The sequence below is a fragment of the Trematomus bernacchii genome, unplaced genomic scaffold, assembly GCF_902827165.1.
Source record: "Trematomus bernacchii unplaced genomic scaffold, fTreBer1.1, whole genome shotgun sequence".
Classification (NCBI taxonomy): Eukaryota; Metazoa; Chordata; class Actinopteri; order Perciformes; family Nototheniidae; genus Trematomus; species Trematomus bernacchii.
The window spans coordinates 10,595,719-10,614,280 of record NW_022987739.1 but is presented as its reverse complement, the minus strand read 5'-3'; the positions used below and the strand labels follow the sequence as shown (position 1 = coordinate 10,614,280).

The window sequence follows — 18,562 nt, the reverse complement described above, 5'->3', positions numbered from 1 at the left end:
TCCCATTCCCCTAAACAGAGCAGAGTGAGACATTCCGTAATGTAGCAAAGGAATAATAGAAGAGTGGGACACTATCTCGCAGTGGGGAAGAGAGATAGAATTTCCCATTGATTGTACGCACGGCAAACATCAACACTCAGCTAAAACAGATGGCGTTGTTATTGGAAGCAACGGTTATGAAATATGAATGTAAATCAATCAATGCCACTTTAAGAAAAAGCACAAAATACGCGAAAATCCCATCAATACAGAGAAAGAGTCGGGCAGTTTACTTGAATGTATGAACTAAATAACATTCTGGGTTTTAAAGCGTTTCTCAAGTGTAAAACAATGTTTAAATAATGTGAGTATAATAATAGACTGTTATAATTTTTTGAGTGTGTACTTTGACCCTAAAGTGATAGTCCACATGTCAAAAGGCCAAACTGGCGTCCAGCACAAAAATACACGCAGCCGACCTGGGGGAAGTGTCTGGGGGGGCTTGGAGCCGCGACTCCCCGATGAGATACAGTGTGGAGCTAATTTCCTTTAAGTGACGAAGAAAGCACTAGCATTCAACAATAGCTCATGTAACAAAAAAGAATACACAACTACTACCATTGAAATGGATGAGGCTTTGTTGATGCGCATTACAATTGTGTATTGAAACCTTTACTGGCCAGTGGCCACAGTGCCTGGTTGCGCAAAGCCACTAATTCCATTAGGGATCCCTTAAAACGACCCAGATGGCCAAGTCGAACATTATACGTTAGTTTTTAATTGGAGAATGATACAAAATGTAGAATGTGGGTATAGAGGAGCCTCACCCGCTGCGGTGCCCATGCAGCCTTAGAGAGGCTTGGGTGCTGGCTCACTTGATAAGCAGGGAAATACGCTTTAGGCATCGTACAACTGAATATGAAATGTCTTACCTTCAACGGAGGACACCAAAGGCAGCAAGATGCTGCATAAAAGCAGAAAGTAATCCATTGTCATGAAGCAGTCAGGATGGACATGTAAATAGACCCAGGAGAGAGAGCGAAGGGAACACAATCCTGGGTGATCCGACGCTCCACGCACCCCCGTCCCAGTCCCTGTCTCAGCGGTGTCAAGGCTCCAGCACCAGAGTTACCCCCATTCACCAAAACACGTAAAGGTAGGTGTTCGGCGGATATAACACCCTCGGTGTAAAATGTGTGAATACAGCAGTCCTTCTCGATTTTCAATTATCTCCAAGGTGCCTTGTTAAACCAGAGCAGCAAGCGCAAGTCTTTCAGTCCCTTCCTCTCCTATTAAGCGAATCAGTTGAAAACAGGTAGTCCAGTCCGAGGTCACCATCCGGAGAATATTTCCAGCATTAATTATTTGTAAGTCAATGGAGGGAAAAATAAAAAGCAGCCTTTGCGAAAAGATCCAAATAGTTTCTCTGTGGTTACAGGAGCAGAGGCAGAGAGAGCCACACTTGTGTCAGAGCCATGGTGTACAGTCCCAGCCAGGCATGTGCACGCTCACATGCGTCCACGATCGAGTCGTATTCCTGTGAAGAAACAGCCTCGCGGTTTATTGATATTTATTCCCTGAGCGAATGTATCAGCTTCGGCTGCAATGTGGACCGTCTGCTTCGTTCGGCTCGTGCACTGGAATGAAGCACACGGCTGTAGAGGAATAACGGCAGAGTAGAGAAGTGAGAGAGAGAGAGAGAGAGGGGGGGGGGGGGGGGGGGAGAGGGAAGGAGGGAGGGGGGGCAGCACAAGGAGGAGGGGTTACGGCTGAAGCAGCTGCATTGAAAAAATGTCTACCTTGACAATCATTTCGTCTCATATTTATTATCAAAATAAAATACGTGTTTAGGGTGCATTTCTATCTTTTTGGTTTCACTTATTTTCAGTAGGCCTACAGTCTAAAATTAAAATGTGCATGCCAAACGAACTGCTCTCCCAACTACTTGATTAAACATTTATGTGACAAAAATAGTTCTTGGATATTTTTTTTAATAACTTGTGCAACATGTTCAATTGTATTTTCGCTTGAAATGTTGAGTTATTGCAAGGCTGGAATAAATAGCTTAATTGTCGATTTGTGTTTTATTTATTTATTATACAGCGCGTTTCTGTGCCTATCTCTTCCTTGGACTCAGCTCGTGCGCAGAGATGGACACACAGCGCCTCCCTGCGGGTCGCCCCGTTTCGATGCAAAGGAGAGTGGAAGTTTCTGCTGACTTCTTTCTTTCATTGAAAACATTCTCTTCAACTGCTTGACTTAAAAAAAATATATATTACGAGAAAGCTCTAGTTCTCTCTGGACCCTCAACATAAGAAAGAAAAAACACCTAGGCTATTCGGGGATGTTTTTTTATGAAAGTGATTCAATGCATTTTATCCTAAACCTAGTTCGAAAAAAAGATTTGGATGAACACAATATACAATGTAGCTACGACTTCAACTCCAATGATACGCTGAAGAGAAACTTCAAAGTATTCTACTAATGTCGATTTAAGAGTCCATGGCATTGGGAGTTTTCTGTTAAATTTATGACAGCTGAACAACTTTCCTGGACGCGGCGCTTTTACTTGAGCGGAACATATAACTGCATAGTTATTTAAATCGCCCGTTTGTGTTTATAATATATCGAGACATTAAAATGATTTGCTGGGACAAAAGGAAGCAGACAGTGTTTTTTTCCTGTAGGATTATGGACCTGCCATTTACTTTTCCTCTTCCTTGGATCTGTTGAAGAGGGGGTAGCCTATGTGTCACGACCAGGCTTTTACAGCCTTTCTCCTCAATCTCTCTGCCTTTACAGTCTTTTTTTATTGTATCAGTGAGTGCCTCGGTGTATTCTCAAAACAGCAGTAGGGCTCAAAGAAGTTAGGGAATCTGCCAAGAATTGTGCTTTTAAGTCCAAAGGGCAACCTTTTATAACATTTACGTTTTATTTAGAGAAAAAACAAGTTTCTTGCATGAACATTTCTCAGTCTAAACGGATATTATAGTGCTTTAAAATAACGGAAATAGTAATTTGGTCACTCAAATACAATTCAGTGATCTTGCAGGGGAGTTACAGGGCTGCTGACAAGAAAAAAACATATACTCAGATACATTAATATTATTGCCCAAATTACCCAACCACTAAATAATATTTGCGAACATGTTTTGCTTAATTAAGCAATAACCAGCAAATGCATTTAATATAGTCAGACATATATTACTAGGCCAGAGATGACAGGCACAGTTCAATGAGAGGCTGAATTGGTACAGTCAGCATTCATACTTGTCTACCTAATAGCAAAAGTGGACTGAATTATTAATCATGTTGAATATTGATGTGTTCTCTGCTGTATTTTGAGATTATAAAGAAGGGGAGAGCTGAACACCCCTCTTCAAATAAAGTTATTAGTATTAAAGTCAATGTAAGGGATTTGCAGTATGGCTTCAACTTTATATATGTGCAAAGAATAACAAATATGTTACAATGGAATTTGAAGGCTGTTCCCTGCACTTATATAAAGAACAGTTTTTCAGTGAGTTATGAGGAAACTAGACCTGTGAAATGTCAAAGTGAAGCCAAACAACTGGTCTGTTAGTGTAAAGTTGAAAGGTGATTTGATGCCATTTCCTGAGAGGCGCAAGCAGACAGATGTAACTATGTGCTCTGTCGTGTGTCTGTGATGTATGTGTCAGTGTTGCCCCCTGCAGAGTTGTAATAAATAGTTTAAGAAATAATCTTGTGCCATTTGGCTAGTTTGTGTAACTGACTTTCAGTTTTACAGTGATCAACAAGAGTTTCTTTTTAAAACTTTTTTTGTTCACCTCTAAGCTAGTTTTTAAATGTAAAAAGGCAAAACTGTTTGCTTTTACTCAGAATACATATTTTCACTAATGTAGCATTTAATCATACTGATCAAAAACAGCGAATTACATTTCTGTTGATGAAAATAATTGTTACAATTAATTTGGCTGAATGTTTACAATACTTGAAGAGCTCTAAATCTCAGCTCCTACTAAAACATGTTTTTCTCAGGATTTTGAGGCTACCAGATACAAAAAGTATTTAGAAAAGGTTAAATTGGATGTGATGACAAACTCGTATACTCCATGCAACATGCTGACTTTTCAAAGGGATCCCTTATGTATACAATTGTTTATGTTTGCATATATATATATATATATATATATATATATATATATATATATATATATATATATAGAATATGTAGATCTTGTAGAAACAAAAAAAAGTATTACTGTATACAGAATATTACTATTATTACTACTAATATATTACAATTTGCTTTACTGTCCAACCTTTTACGACAAAATAAACAACACCATGTCATTACCAGTGCTTTTCTGAAGTTGTTGGGCCTGTTCTAATTATCTGAAATATATCATATCTAAAATATATTCAAAAGGCTGTGAGACATATTTAATTACTCTAGTAAATGACACATTTATTTTTCAATATAGATTATCATTTTTGAATTTGGGTCTCGATGTCCCAAAATATTCTAAAACATTTTTAAAAGTTAGGTCTTGCAGACATGACATTTGTCAGAGTCCCATAACAATTCCTGTATACCTCACAACGACTGTTTGAAAGGAAAATTATTTTATAAGTGAAGCGACATGAGTAAGAGGATCTGTGGCGGCTTCAAAGAAGACTGTCTCGTTTGTTGCCAAAACCACCGAAGCCCGAGCTCTCCTGCCTGGACCCTATTAAAGGGCAACCAGAAGCACACCAAGTTCACGACAGCCACCTCTGTTACTTCTATACGACTGCTCTTAAAAGGAAATGAGGTAGAAAGATTTTAGAGCAACTTTGCTAAGAAAAGAAAACATACATTTCACAGATTCTTGTTTCACCTTCTATCAGAAGATCAAAAAGCAAAACTCTTGGTCTATGATAAACAAAAGATTACCAGTCGTAAGTCTCAGAGAATTGCTGAACCCCCAACTGTTTGCCAATGTAAAAAAAGAAGTGTTCAAACCATAAATATGGACTTGGTATAAACCAACACGCTTTTTCAATGACTGGAACGTCCACATTAATAAATCAACGGTCCTGTGCTTCATAGTAATGGTTAGGTTTTTACTAAACTTTTTTGAGTAAGTTTATTTTTCTACATTTTATAGTGTGTCTCATTTGAATCCGGTTTGACGGTTGAACGATTTCTCGTCAATGAATGGCAGCAGTAAAACTGTATATACAGCCGTGTAATAAACCCTGCAGCGGGTCGAGATTAGAGCTGAAAGACACACACACACACACACACACACACACACACACACACACACACACACACACACACACACACACACACACACACACACACACACACACCCTATTTTCAAAGATAATGCATTGATGTTTTGTTTTTTTACTTAACTAATACCCATAACAAGTCTGACCCTCATTGGCCCTGCCTTATAATCTCCCAAATAAGGACATGAGGATATTGTTTTGCTGTTTCTGAAACAAATATGTGGACATCAATGTTGACCCTGAAGCAGTGGCTGATCTGGTTTGGAGTCCACAATTTGTTCCAAATGTTACTTAAAATAAACACATATACAGTACACAGACAGAGAAATGGCCCACTTATGTTCGTGAGAAGCACCTGGCACACATTAGAAACTCAATAAGTAATGTGGCAGACATTTTACTGCCATATGGAAATTTCTCAAGCTTACACCTACTGCGCCCTCGCCAGACCCTCGCTAACCTCATCCATCCTTCCTCCCACTCATCTCATGCCAGGATATCAGTGTCTCTACTTTCTCTCTTAAAATGCAACACGCACGCACACACACACACACACACACACACACACACACACACACACACACACACACACACACACACACACACACACACACACACACACACACACACACACACACACACACACGCACACACACACACACACACACACACACACACACACACACACACACACACACACCACACACACACACACAGGACATTTTCTGACACACACTTAACTTCTCCTTCCCTTCCTCCCTCACAAATCACATGCCCGGTCGCAAATACAAACACACACAGTCACCCCCCTCTAGCATGCATAAAAATCTAGCAGACTTCACACACACAGACACACAGACAAACACACACATACCCTGTAGCCCTTATGTCTGGGTATGGTCTAATAGCAGCACTAATGTGATGTGAGTGTGAGGGGATCGCTTTACTCTGGAATATTAAGGGAATGGTGAGCCGTTGGTTATGTTAGAGTGTCTTTTGACATGTGTGTGCACATGTGTGTGTATGGGTGTGCTTGTTCATGTGTGTGTTTGAGTGAACAAGTAAAGAGTACTGGTAGTACTGGTGGAGGAGGAGCTGGTGTTGGGCGGCTCTGGAGAATCTCACAAGAGCTCAAAGCTGGAATCCAGGCATAAAGGTGGTGCATGTGTGTGTGTGCGTATGCATGTGTGTGTGTGTATGTGAAGGTAACGGGAGTGCAGTTTACAAGAGTTTTGGGGGTGGGGAGGGGTGGTGGTCTAATCCTAAAGGCCTTCACCACTGACCGAGCACTTAACACAGGATCACGAATGCAGTCTCAACTGAACCCCCTCGAGACCACCATCATCCACCCCCCTCTATGCACACCAGCAGAAACACACACAAACCTAACACCAAATCCAGTGTCACCTTCAGCTGTAAATCAGCACCTCTTTGCCGACCCCCCACCCCTGTCCTCTCCTCCCTTAAAAACCACCATCACCCGAACTTCTGCCACAACAAGCTACTGTCCGTCTAGCGGGTATCTATAACCTTTCAGCACCTTCTCTATCTAACAGAGAAAATATATATTTCACTGACTCAGGTGACTGATGATTTATGACTCAACATCCCATCACCCCGACCCCAGTGTCTTTGTGCCGACAGACAGACGGACATGCAGGCATTTAGACAGACGAGCAGTCATAGATAGACGCAGTCATACACGTAGGAGGATCACGCTGTCACAGCAGCACATAAATGCTGACAAATAGCCTGAGCATGCAAATTACACGCTGTGTGGAGAAAAAAAGTGGGAAATAACCTTTCAGCACCATGACAGGGCATGCATGTGGTGGATATTCAGGTATTGATGTTGAGGTCGTGTTAAGCCATTGCATTTGTTTCCAAGTCTGGGATTCAGTTCCTGGCTTCAGATGAAGCTTGTAACTGTAAATTATGATTTTTAGGCCAAAACAAAAGCCTCATCCTAACCTAAACCAATGTTTCTCTTGCCCAACCTTAACTGTTGCTCCACTTGCTGTAACTGAATAAGCAGACTTTCAATTTGAATGTCCATTTTGGCAGATACAGTGTCCACATTCATAATCAGGGCAAGTTTTATTGTTTCATTTTCTATCGAAAACACAGGCTGAACTGGCTACAGGGTGTATCATCAATTTGACCTATAAAAGAAAGTATAACATTTGATATTCAAAGCCCCACTCCATTGTTGCTTGAATTCAATTGAATGATCTGAAACATCTTTAACTCAGCAAATCATTTAGTGTAAAAAATAATCATTCGAAGAAGTAATAGTTCTGGTATTAAAACACGAGATATTTAACGATAGTACTTCAAACGCACTTGCTTAAAGTCATGTACAAAACAAACACACATTAGTCCATACACCTCTCTCTCAACCCCCTCAATTTCTCAAAACTGTTTCTCTGCTTGCCCTTTGCCTCCTCCTTTCTCTGTATTACAGTATTTTGTCTGGCCTGAGTGGCAGAGTATATGGAAGGAGGTCAAGGCAAGTACATTGGCCAGCAGAAACACTACTTTATGCTTCAGAGATTTTCCCATTAACTCAATGGAAAAATCCGGTGTGTTACTACCATCATTGCCATTGTAAATGCATGGCCTTCCAAATGTGTGACCTGCTACCTCTCTGCTACCGAGGTACGCCTGCCTGTACATACCAGATTTATATTCTGTCTCTTTACAACCATGGCTGAGCTTGAAATATCTAAGTTTAACTCGTGCCAAAAGAATTGCTTCACATTCATAAATATTCTGGACGTTTCCATCACGACACTGGATTACTTTCAAGTTGGACCTTAAAAAAGAACACTAAATTTACTTTTATAACTAAATATTTTGAAGAAAATAAAGCCATAACAAATGTACAAGGTCCAGACGGAGAGGAAAGAGGAAAGCTCATGGAGGAACCATTTGACAACAGTCGATATCAAAGGTCCAGAATGAATAATCACCGGTGCTGGTCCAATAACAGAATGATTGATTGGCCCAGAGCCCCACACTGTCTGAGATAACAATGTTCAAAGTGTCCAAACACAATGTCAACATAGTGTCTCCCTCATGGCCACGTTCTTCCTTCATACCCCAAAACCCCCTGTTGACCCTCAACCTTTCGACATGTCCAGCTGCAAAACGCAGTCTTCCATGCAGTCTGTGACCCTGAGGGTTGCCAACAGCGGCAAATGGAGGCAGATGCTTTCTACTGTAGGTTATTGGAGGTCACTATAAACAACAAGCCAGCAAATGACCTTATTAAACAGGCCTAGAGGAATGTTCTGCAATTTGAAAGAACATCAAAATCTGTGATAGCGCAGCTACTGCAATGCTCATATCTCATCTAGAAGAATGACTTGACTTTGACTGAAGCAGAGGTCAATACATTTGGTGTCATACATTTGATAAGCATCAAATCACAGCAAATCATCCCTGTCCAGTTACTGTCAATCAGGTGAAAAGGGATTTCTTCCCCCTCAGTGTCCAGCTTGATTCAGGCTCTCCCAGAGGTAGACAAAGTTTATAACCACAAACGCACATGGTTTCAGTTTAACCATTGCTACCATTCAACAGTGCTCCCATCCGGTCTTTCTCTCTCTCTGCATGACCAAACCACTCGTATACAACATACTATGACCCAAAAGCTTTGTAATGGGAAGCAGATAACCTCAACCGCCAACACCCTTAAATCTGGACACCATATAGCAAATGTCCTCCACATATTTGAGTTAATACCTCCTGTAGCAAGAGGGCACATGCTGAATCATCTGAAATCTGAATAAATGCATCTTAATGAGAGTAGATAGTTTTACAGAGGTGGAAGTGCTACAGGGTGTGAGCTGGTCATTAGATTAGCTGGTCTTTTGCTTGGCCTCATGGCTTTTTGGCATATTGTGAGACAGCTCAGACTCCTTGAAAGATGGTGCAAGACTTTACTGATTCAGTGTGTTTGTCTGTTAGTTTGTAAATGTGTACGCCAGGCCCTTATTACCTCATGGGTGCTCGCTATGTCCTTATTATCATTATGTGTAATGTAATCAAAGTATTTTTTACTTTGGCATGGCATTGAGTATGTGTTTGTCCCCTTTAGCTTCTTTATCCATACCAGATGATTCTCCCTGGGCACTAGTTGGCAGGTAAAGCAACGAACCAGAGCAGGACCATGCCAGTACTGCCACAATGATGAGGAAATGTACCCCATTACGGGAAGGTAAGAGGAACGGTACACACACAGAATTGAGTGATTGGATTCTCTATCCTTTAACATTTTAATTGTTCAATAAAAGGCATTACATTGATCACAGTGCTAGGTTTTTGCTACCTAGTTTTGGAAGGATCAATGCATGTATATACTATTTAAGGTTGGTTCATCTAAATAATGCACACACAAAAGAACATCTTTATTCATCATACTGTATGGATAATTTGGTTTATTTGTCCAGACTTTAAGTTGTATGTCCAAGTGTAATAAAGGTGTATGGGATGTGTTTAGTCACATCAGTATTGAAACATCATATTTTACAAATTAATTAGAAAATGGTCAATGCAACTGTTGACATCCTATTCTGTGGATTACCCATAATATCCAGGACAGTTTTTGAAAGTGCGGTAATATTTTTGGAATTGTATTTCTCAATACAAAGTCCTACAAAGAACATTTACTTTGTCACCCTAGTATTGAGGTAGAGGTGGAAATAGCAGACAGATTTCCCTAAACTTGGGAAAAAAGACAGAATGATTTATTTTAAGTGGGTCAACCAATCCTTTAATATAGATAGTGTGGTGATGATGATACAACATAAAACAGTATTAGAGACTGTATGCCACATGCACATACACACAAAAAGTAAGAGTTGGCAGGAGTGAATGAAAATGCAATTTCTACTATCTCAAACTCTCTGAAGACAGGATTGTCGGTCCATCTTGCGTCCTTGCAAATGCAGCACACTTCCATGTTCATATGACTGTACTGCTTTTTTCTGTGCTTTTGCGTAACTATTGCCTAGATGAGTACCCTAACACATACAAGTCTAGCCATAGATGAAACAACGACTCACAATCACCCTGCAGTTTCACTGTTGACCTGGCCTCCAACAGACAAAGCATGGCAACTTTATTGTTTGGCCTCAGGGCTCTGACTTGTTCATGCACTTACACATGATTACATCACCAACATTTGTGGTAGCTAGGCTGCAACTCATAATAATTCCTCCACTTATGAGTCACAACAAGTTATACTGTTATAGGAAGCTTATTTCACACATACTGTAATTACTATCCTATTTTGTCTGGTATCGGAAGAGGCTATAACACTATAACCAATAATCATGGACTGACTACAGATGACTTTCAGGAAACTTGTTTTGTTGACAAACTTATTTGAACCTATTGACAGTTTGTTCACATCAGTTGTTTCATTTTAGTAGACTTTTTAAATGATTTCAGATTTGTTGTATTACGTTTTAACTGTCCCATGTCATACTCTATTATATCCTTGGTTCACACAGTTAAAAGTTGAATGAAAACAACAGCTGGTTGAGTGGGTTTAAATATGAGGTTTGGAATAATAGAATAGCAAGTTGTGCTCTCACTTTCTCTACTCATGCATGCTGTGGCAACTGACTGGCAGAACAAGAGAAAGATTCCTGGCAGAGAATACTTTTTGGTATGTAATTCAATAATATGCACCCATGCACAGACAAGCATGCACAGTATGCACATTGCAGAAGGAATGAATGCATGCAGTTGTGAGGTGCACACACACACAGACAGAGACACAGCCACACATGCACACAAACACATGACTGTACCCAACAAGCATTTGACGGACAGCAACACGCAGGAGGTGGCCAAGTTAAACCACTTTCCAATCTCCAAATGTTTGGAGCCGATATCATAGCAGTCTCGGATTTTACAAAGCAAGCAGGAGGCACAAATGGAAAAATATCAATATAATTTGGTGCTATATTTACATGGGTGGAGTCCCTCTTGTAAAGATATATTCAACATTACAATGTTCGCTAAGTATGCATGCTTGAATGCACACATGCACAGACCAGTTATGATTTCCTCTCCTAAGCAGCTCCACCCATCTTTATGGGACAGATATACGCAAGAAACAGTCACACTGCCAGCACCTACCCACACACAACCCAAAAGCACCAGTCAGCTGCCTTATGCCTGCCGCTGATACAAACAGACAACACAAAACGCTCTGCCAAGAAGCAATCAGTCATAAAGAGAGCCTCAGTGATTTGTTATGAGCAGGTGTTCTGAAGACATTTGACAGGCTATGTTTTATCATGACAGAATTAATTTACTGTCGGTAAATTGATAGTAGACATAATGAAAGAATAAAATAGTCTGCAATGCCGGTTGGGACAAGGTGCGCTGTGGTTGCATTTAAAGTGCATAACTGTGTGTGTGCACGTGGTTTGTAGAGGTCTATTGCTTTGCCATTCACAAAACCCCCACATTACATACTCTCATTCATGCCTCATTGTTTTTTTAACTGATAAGGAAGTACTTGAGCTGTTTGCAAACAGTGTGTCAACAATGGCAGAGGACAATAGAGCTATTCAAGAGCCAGAGAGAAGGAGAACAGCGTAATAAGAGGGAAAGAGAAACAGAGGGCGTGAGTGTGTACAGGGAAAGAGAATTGGTGTCGCTCAAAACAAACAATCTTACCCAAGGTGGCTTATTTTCAGCATTGTTGCTAGTGTCATGTCTCCTGCTGCAAGTCATCATATGGTGTTTGGTGACTTTTTCCAGCACTCTCTTTATGACCAGACCCCCCCACACACACAGGTCTGTCACCCATGGCGATGTGAGTGATCTCTGTATGGACGCTGCCGAGCAGCTCAGGGGGCATCTGGACTTTTTCCCTTCTCAGTCGCTGAAATGTAAACACCCCAGTTGCCTGGATTTGCCAAATGAGCACCTGGTATTTCAAAGTGGCCTCCTGGCTGTGTGACTTTTTTTTTTCAAGTTGGGGTAGCAGGCAAGGCTGTTCTGCATTATGCAGACATACACACAAGCATGCTTGCACGCACACATAGCGGGAGTGGAGACACGGGGTGTGACAGGCCAGCAGGCCCACACACGCACATGTACACACTTTGACACAAAAAAAATGCATGCTTAGGTACACGCACACTATGCACTCACACACACACATACTCTTTACACTCCGTCATTCCCTCACCTGGTCTTGTGTTTAGTCTATATAAAGTGTAATGGTATACGGTAGGATTACTGCGAGCCTCTGAGGTGCTGCAGTACGGCGGTGTGGTGTGTGTCAAGACTGTCTGTCCTCGTCCCTGAGGGCTGCTGCGATTTGTCATGAGAACAGTTATCCATACAGAGCTAAACCAGAGCCCAAACCTTCACACTGTTAATCTGCAAAAGAAGAATTGGGGTCATCACACAGAATATCCATTGAAAAAGTACAAATGTTGACTGAGCTTCAAAGCAGATAACTGCTCACTGGAGGATGAGGTATCCAAAGATACACAAACTGTAAAAACTACAGTTTGACTAAATTAAAAGTTGAAATCTCTAAACTGAACAGCTGATAATCTTGAATGGATAATATACTGTTTGTGATAAAAAGGCCATGGACTAAGATAGTATTATAATTGCCACTCGTGTTGTTTATGGTGACACATGCCACGCAGACTACTGACTCTGTTTTATTTATAAACAGAAAGACAAGTCTGAAATATTATTATTCTTGGTTATTTGCCAAAAGCAACAAAACAAGAATGCAATTGAGAGTGAGAATAACAGCCATATTAGAGTTTAAGAAGTGAAAAGCTATGATATCATTTTGCACACCCACAATGCCTCACACAATGTTATCATTCTTATGACAAAACTGCAGCCCGCCGCAGACATACACATACAAAAACAACAGCTCCATTTGGCCTGGAGGGCCTTTTACTCATCCCTCCTAACTTCTTCCTAAAATGGAAAACGTTGTCTTGTTGCTTTCGCTGATGTGATTTGTGGTCCGTTGCTTCGAGGGCTGATTCACATTCATGTGATAACAGACTGTGTCGTGTCACCGCATGCTTCGACATTGACAGTGTAGGACCAACGTTGGCTGTCTGTCATCGTTGAACACTGACACATCCTGGCCTACACCCAATCAGACCTGGATGACGCATCATGGGTAGAAAGTAAGGTGTCTCCTTTACGACTCAAAAACACATTCCATTTCCCTTAATCACCAGAATCACCAGTTTGGAATATGGGTGAGAGTCTGCGTTGTTTTTATTATTTACATGTGTATGCATATGTGGTGACAGCAGTTTGTCTTCACTTGACTGGATGAATACAAAGTCCTGGCTTGAGTGGGTGTGTGTAACAATCTGTTTTGTGGGACAAGTGTTTGGTGTGTGAGATCATAGATCAAAGTAGGGATTTCTTTGTCTGTTTGTGTGTGCGTGTTTGTGTGTGTGCACGCTCTAGTATTTGGCTTTGGATGTATGTGAGTATTCTTTCACGACTCAGTGAACAAATCAGGCACACTTCTCCTCTCATGCTTTCAGGAAACTTTTCACGAGGGAACTGCGATACCCTCCTCTGCCGACTCCAGCACAAAAGTGGTGCTCTTCCTTTGTAGCAAATCCCTGTTTTCTCAACTGGCTGCATCCACTGGGGAAAACAGAACATATTCTACAGACAAGCATGAGAAACACCCTGACAAAACAGACTACAAACAGCGAGCATGGGTACAGAAATACCGATAACGTCAGTCTTTTGTTTTCGTCTCTTTTCCCCTGTCTCCATCCAGTACTACTGTATCTGTCAGTGTTTGCCATTTTTATCTTGCCCATTTTATACTATTCTGATGTGAAAATGTTTAGGAGTTTCCGATGGGTATGGATGGTAGAAAAATAAATCCAGGCAACAATTTTATATAGAATCGCCAAGGTTGCAGGACCTTGATTCTTTCTCCCTCCCAAACAACAGCCCACATTTGCCTTTCATTACCTCTCTTTGTTGCCTCTTCATATCCTTTTGCCCTTCCTTTTACTCTTTTTCATCAAAACTTCTGCAAAACAGGAGCTTTGTGGTCTCCTCCTATGTGCTAGGGGCAAAGGTGCTCTAGATTAAAAAGAACCTCGCAAATTGAATTCACACTTGATGAAACAAACAGATTTGCATGTGTCTAACCACCTGAGACGGGGTGGCCAGCTCCAGGCTAGGAACTGTCCCACCTCTGAACAGAGCAATGCACTCAACTAATTAATAGGATGTTATTTGAGAAAATGTGTCACAAAGTTTGAGGTGAGGCGATGTAGAGCAGTGCGACCCCATGCAGTCCAATAAAGGTCGAGGTCCTTGCTAAGATGGAAACAGGTCATTTCTTAACCTAATTAAACTTTTTGATTCAAGATCTTTGTTCTCGATGTCACTTTTGTATCAATCTACCTCGTTCACATCTGAGAGACTGATTCCAGCGATGTTGTTCCTTCAAATCAAATCAAAAGTCTTACATTTTAATTTATTTGTGTAATGGGGGCAATATGTAAGTATTCAGGCTGCTTTGAAGCCATATTGCAGTGACAGCTGTGGCGATGAGTTGACAGCTGAGTCTATTATTCTCTTAATGTTTTTCTCAAAAGTATTTCCTCACATTACTTAAAACTAGAAATGACAGTGATATGCTTATTATTAGACGTGTTAGAATTCTGTGAGTTCTTGGGTTAATTTACGCGTTGCATTTTCTTCATTCGTGGCCTCTGGTCCCAACGGGTGGTGTTGTGTTATGATGTACTCTCCAAGTTATTTCTGTAACAGCCCAGGCCACACACCGCTGCAACAAGGCCTCTCGCCTACTGTTTTGTTGGCCTTATGACAACCTCCCCACTGGTTTCCAACAGAGGTCAGTGGGGAGATTGGTTGGGCATCGGCAACCACAGATAAACTCTTCTCTCTCTCTGGGCATGATGTGAAGGCTCATGGGACCAATGTAGGCAGACAGGCTGACGCGTTTCCTCCCCCCCCTCTGTTGCTTCAGCTATTTACCAGACGGAGGTCCCATCCAAGCAAGAATTTCACACCCTATTGACAATGTGGCTTCTGTCGGCTGCCGCTCCAGCACCCATTACCAGGGGCTCATCCTTCCTTCCGTCCCTTCCTTGTTTCCCTCTCTGCCTTATTTGAATCCTTCAAGGGGGTTTTGCCCTGTAGGTTGTTAAAAGAAAAGGCAGGATCCGGAATTTAGACTCAAGGATCAATGGTTGGTCAGGGATGTGTGGCTAGGGTGCCTTTGTTTTTTAGGTGCTCTATTGGTCTAGCTGAGGGAGGATGTTGTTGAGTGTAAACGTGTTGAAGAAAAATGAAAGAAAAAAAACCAAACATTGCAGGCTTTAGGATGATGTGACTAATGTTTTGGGAAACATTTATCGACTACTTGTGAAACGTTTCTCATTCTTAACACTGACTTTCTAAACCAGGGTCAGGGTGTATCAAGTAAGGGTATTTACTGCTGAACAGTTATCCATCATTCTCATCAAATTGTTGGCCACTTTTCCACATTTAGGCTGCATGGTACGGCTCTTCTGGACTCAACTCACATTTGTACCAGGTTCCTTTTCCCATTTCTTTATTAACTGCTAATAGTACCTGTTAGAAAAATATCACTCGTCACCTGCTTGAGCTTCAATAACAGGATACATGTATTTATTAATCCTTGCAAGAATGGAAGTAGTCATCACATACAGAGCATATGGTACAACTAGTACGTCAGAAATGATCATGCTTGTCATATGTCTATCTCCATGGAGGCTGAGGCCCCAGCTCCACGGGAACCCATACGGCAAAACGCATCGGAGTAACGCAAATGCAACCGCAAAAAACCTTCCGCCCACACGCAATATACACCGGATTGTGTCAAGCTCCACGAGACGGCTCCGTTTACATCCAACCGCTGGAAAAGCTGCAGTACATATGCCGAACCTGTACGTGGCGCTGTAACTTCCTCCACAAAAGCAGCAACTTCCTCCACAAAAGCAGCGAAGAAGAATGGTTGTCATGGCTGCACTTCTGTTTTTTCTCCGCGGTGGGGCCGGAGGGAACCGCGCAGAGTTTTTCGCCGGTCAATGTGTGTTAAAGTTGAAATCTTCATGCTTCCTCATGCAGCAGCTGATCCAGTAAGTAAAAATAAAAAAAAAAATAAACATATTTATAACTAGTTTAGGTAGTTTGAGAGGTAATTAAAATAGCTAAGGGTGATGATCTGACTTGAAGTGTGTGTTTTGCTCCCGCTGCATCACAGCCGGAGGAGCTGCGTGTCTCCGTCCTGTCAGATTAGACTTCACTCGCGTTTATGTTCATATCGAGATAAAGATAAATAATCTGAATTCAGTGTGCAGTGTACTTTTGCGGGGGTGAGCAGCAGAGGTGGGGAGAGGCGGGGCTATGAAACGGATGACCGTATAGGCGACCCCACGGCCCCGTTCGACCCCCCAGAGCGCTCCGTTCCCAGATCTATCCACCTTTGGACCCGTTGTCGTTTGCGGGGTCTGTTTCTACGTTTCTGTTACGGCGTCGTCGAGCTTAAAGGGCTATACGCATGAGAAATATGCGGATTCAACCCGTTTTCGTCCCCGTGGAGCCTAGGCCTAAATCATCATGTTAATCGTTGTCACATAGCTATCATATGCCTAAAACAGTGTGTCCTGACGCTCTTCCAGGTAATCATACATCCTGTTACGTACATATCTATAGTTGGGCCTTTGTTATCATGTGCTACTCTGATATTGGAAGAGTACATTCAGTATGTTCCCAACAGTACCCCCTCAATGTAGGCTGGATTCTGAGCTGATCGCCAAAGTGTCACTGAGTGTACCTGCCAAGACCCAATCCCAAACCATGCCCTACCCCTACCCCTACACACTCCCCCTCCGTGACGGAGTGAACTCCGTGGAGTGACACATGAGGCTCCCTCCTGTCAGATGGAGGGAGTAAATACAGCGGAAAGCTTTGGGACAAACTCCCCTCTCTCCGGCAGAAACAGGAAATGCCGTAACTGTATGTAACAACGGTTTCAAATCAGCATCTCTTAAACAAAACATTACAATTAATAACTCAAATAAAACTCCAAACATCTTTAATTGTGTTACTTTTTTGTAAAGCTCTTTTAGTTTTGAACCTGATTTTTATAAGCTTCTTAGTTTTTGCAAAAGTCTGTAAATATGCACAACTTTATAATAAAATGCACACATTTACCTTTTTCTAGACTAAACACAGGTATACGATCCTAAGTTAAAAAAATATCAGGTTATCATGAGGTTGTTAACATCGCAATTTATCAGTGATGTTTGCTGGAACTGTTTGTAAACAGCGTGTTTCCTGACGGACACACACAGCGTTGAGACCGGTCAGGTAGAGACCGGTCTCCAGTCAGCACCGCTGCAGACTCGCTGTTTGATGGCTTGATAGCCCACTCCCCCTCCACACCGCTCCACATTCGTTGGTTTGGAACAGCACTTAATGTGGCGGACCCTCCGCGCGAATGCGCAAACGGAGGGGTAGTGTGTAGGGCGTGGTTTGGGATTGGGCCTACATCTTCAATGTGACACTTGCTGTATGCTTGGATTGGAAACCAAATTGATGAACATCTGAATAAATGTGCTCTGATGCACCTTTAACCACAACCAACACTGATGTCACAGGGTCCTTTAGTCAATCTATCACAGTGAAAAGGTAAGCTAGATATAGTAGAAATCTTCGGAGGGACAAAGCAGCTCTGTACAGTGCCACTGCCATTACGATATACTCAGTCACTCCAATAAACCCTACTTAATGAGTCCAATATTAGTTCTTTATATTATTCCATCTTGCAGAAAGGTCTGACGGGTTGGAATAGATGGTTGTGTGGGGCATCTTGGATGAAGATTGACAAGGTCCAAGCTGTGTGAGAGGGAGTGGGGGGTGGGTGGACTGTTGGGCCCGCAGAAGACAGCAGGACATTCAGGAACCTAAGGACAGAGAAATACGTAGTTAGAAATTGTATGAATAATGTGTTGTCCGCCTTATATGACATCAAAAGTGTTTGTAATTCAGTGAAAAGAAAACTGTCACAAAAAGATTGGAGAACAGGATATGTTTTAAAATAGAAGTTTGTTACAGGTACTCATTAAATGGTAAAATATGTACCAAGAGAAAGGTTTAAAAAATAGATGTCGAGTCCCATTTAAAATGAAAGCTCATTCAACAAAGAGCTATGCCTTGCAAATCTAAGCAATTTTACTAGCTTTGTGTCAATGTGTTTTATAACCTCTGTGTTTGTTTTGCA

The 18,562-nt window shown here is 41.6% G+C and overlaps 1 protein-coding gene across 9 annotated transcripts in view; it reads right to left on the bottom strand.

The window, feature by feature from the left end:
* LOC117495585 (ephrin type-B receptor 3-like) overlaps nt 1-1,631 on the bottom strand; it is a 61,603-nt gene extending 59,972 nt beyond the window's left edge. For all 9 annotated transcript variants that reach the window (XM_034146893.1, XM_034146894.1, XM_034146901.1 and 6 more), the window contains exon 1: nt 912-1,631. In XM_034146893.1, coding sequence (XP_034002784.1) covers nt 912-975 — 64 coding nt within the window. In that variant the 5' untranslated portion in view covers nt 976-1,631. The remainder of the gene's footprint in view (nt 1-911) is intronic.
* Nucleotides 1,632-18,562: the final 16,931 nt, after the last annotated feature.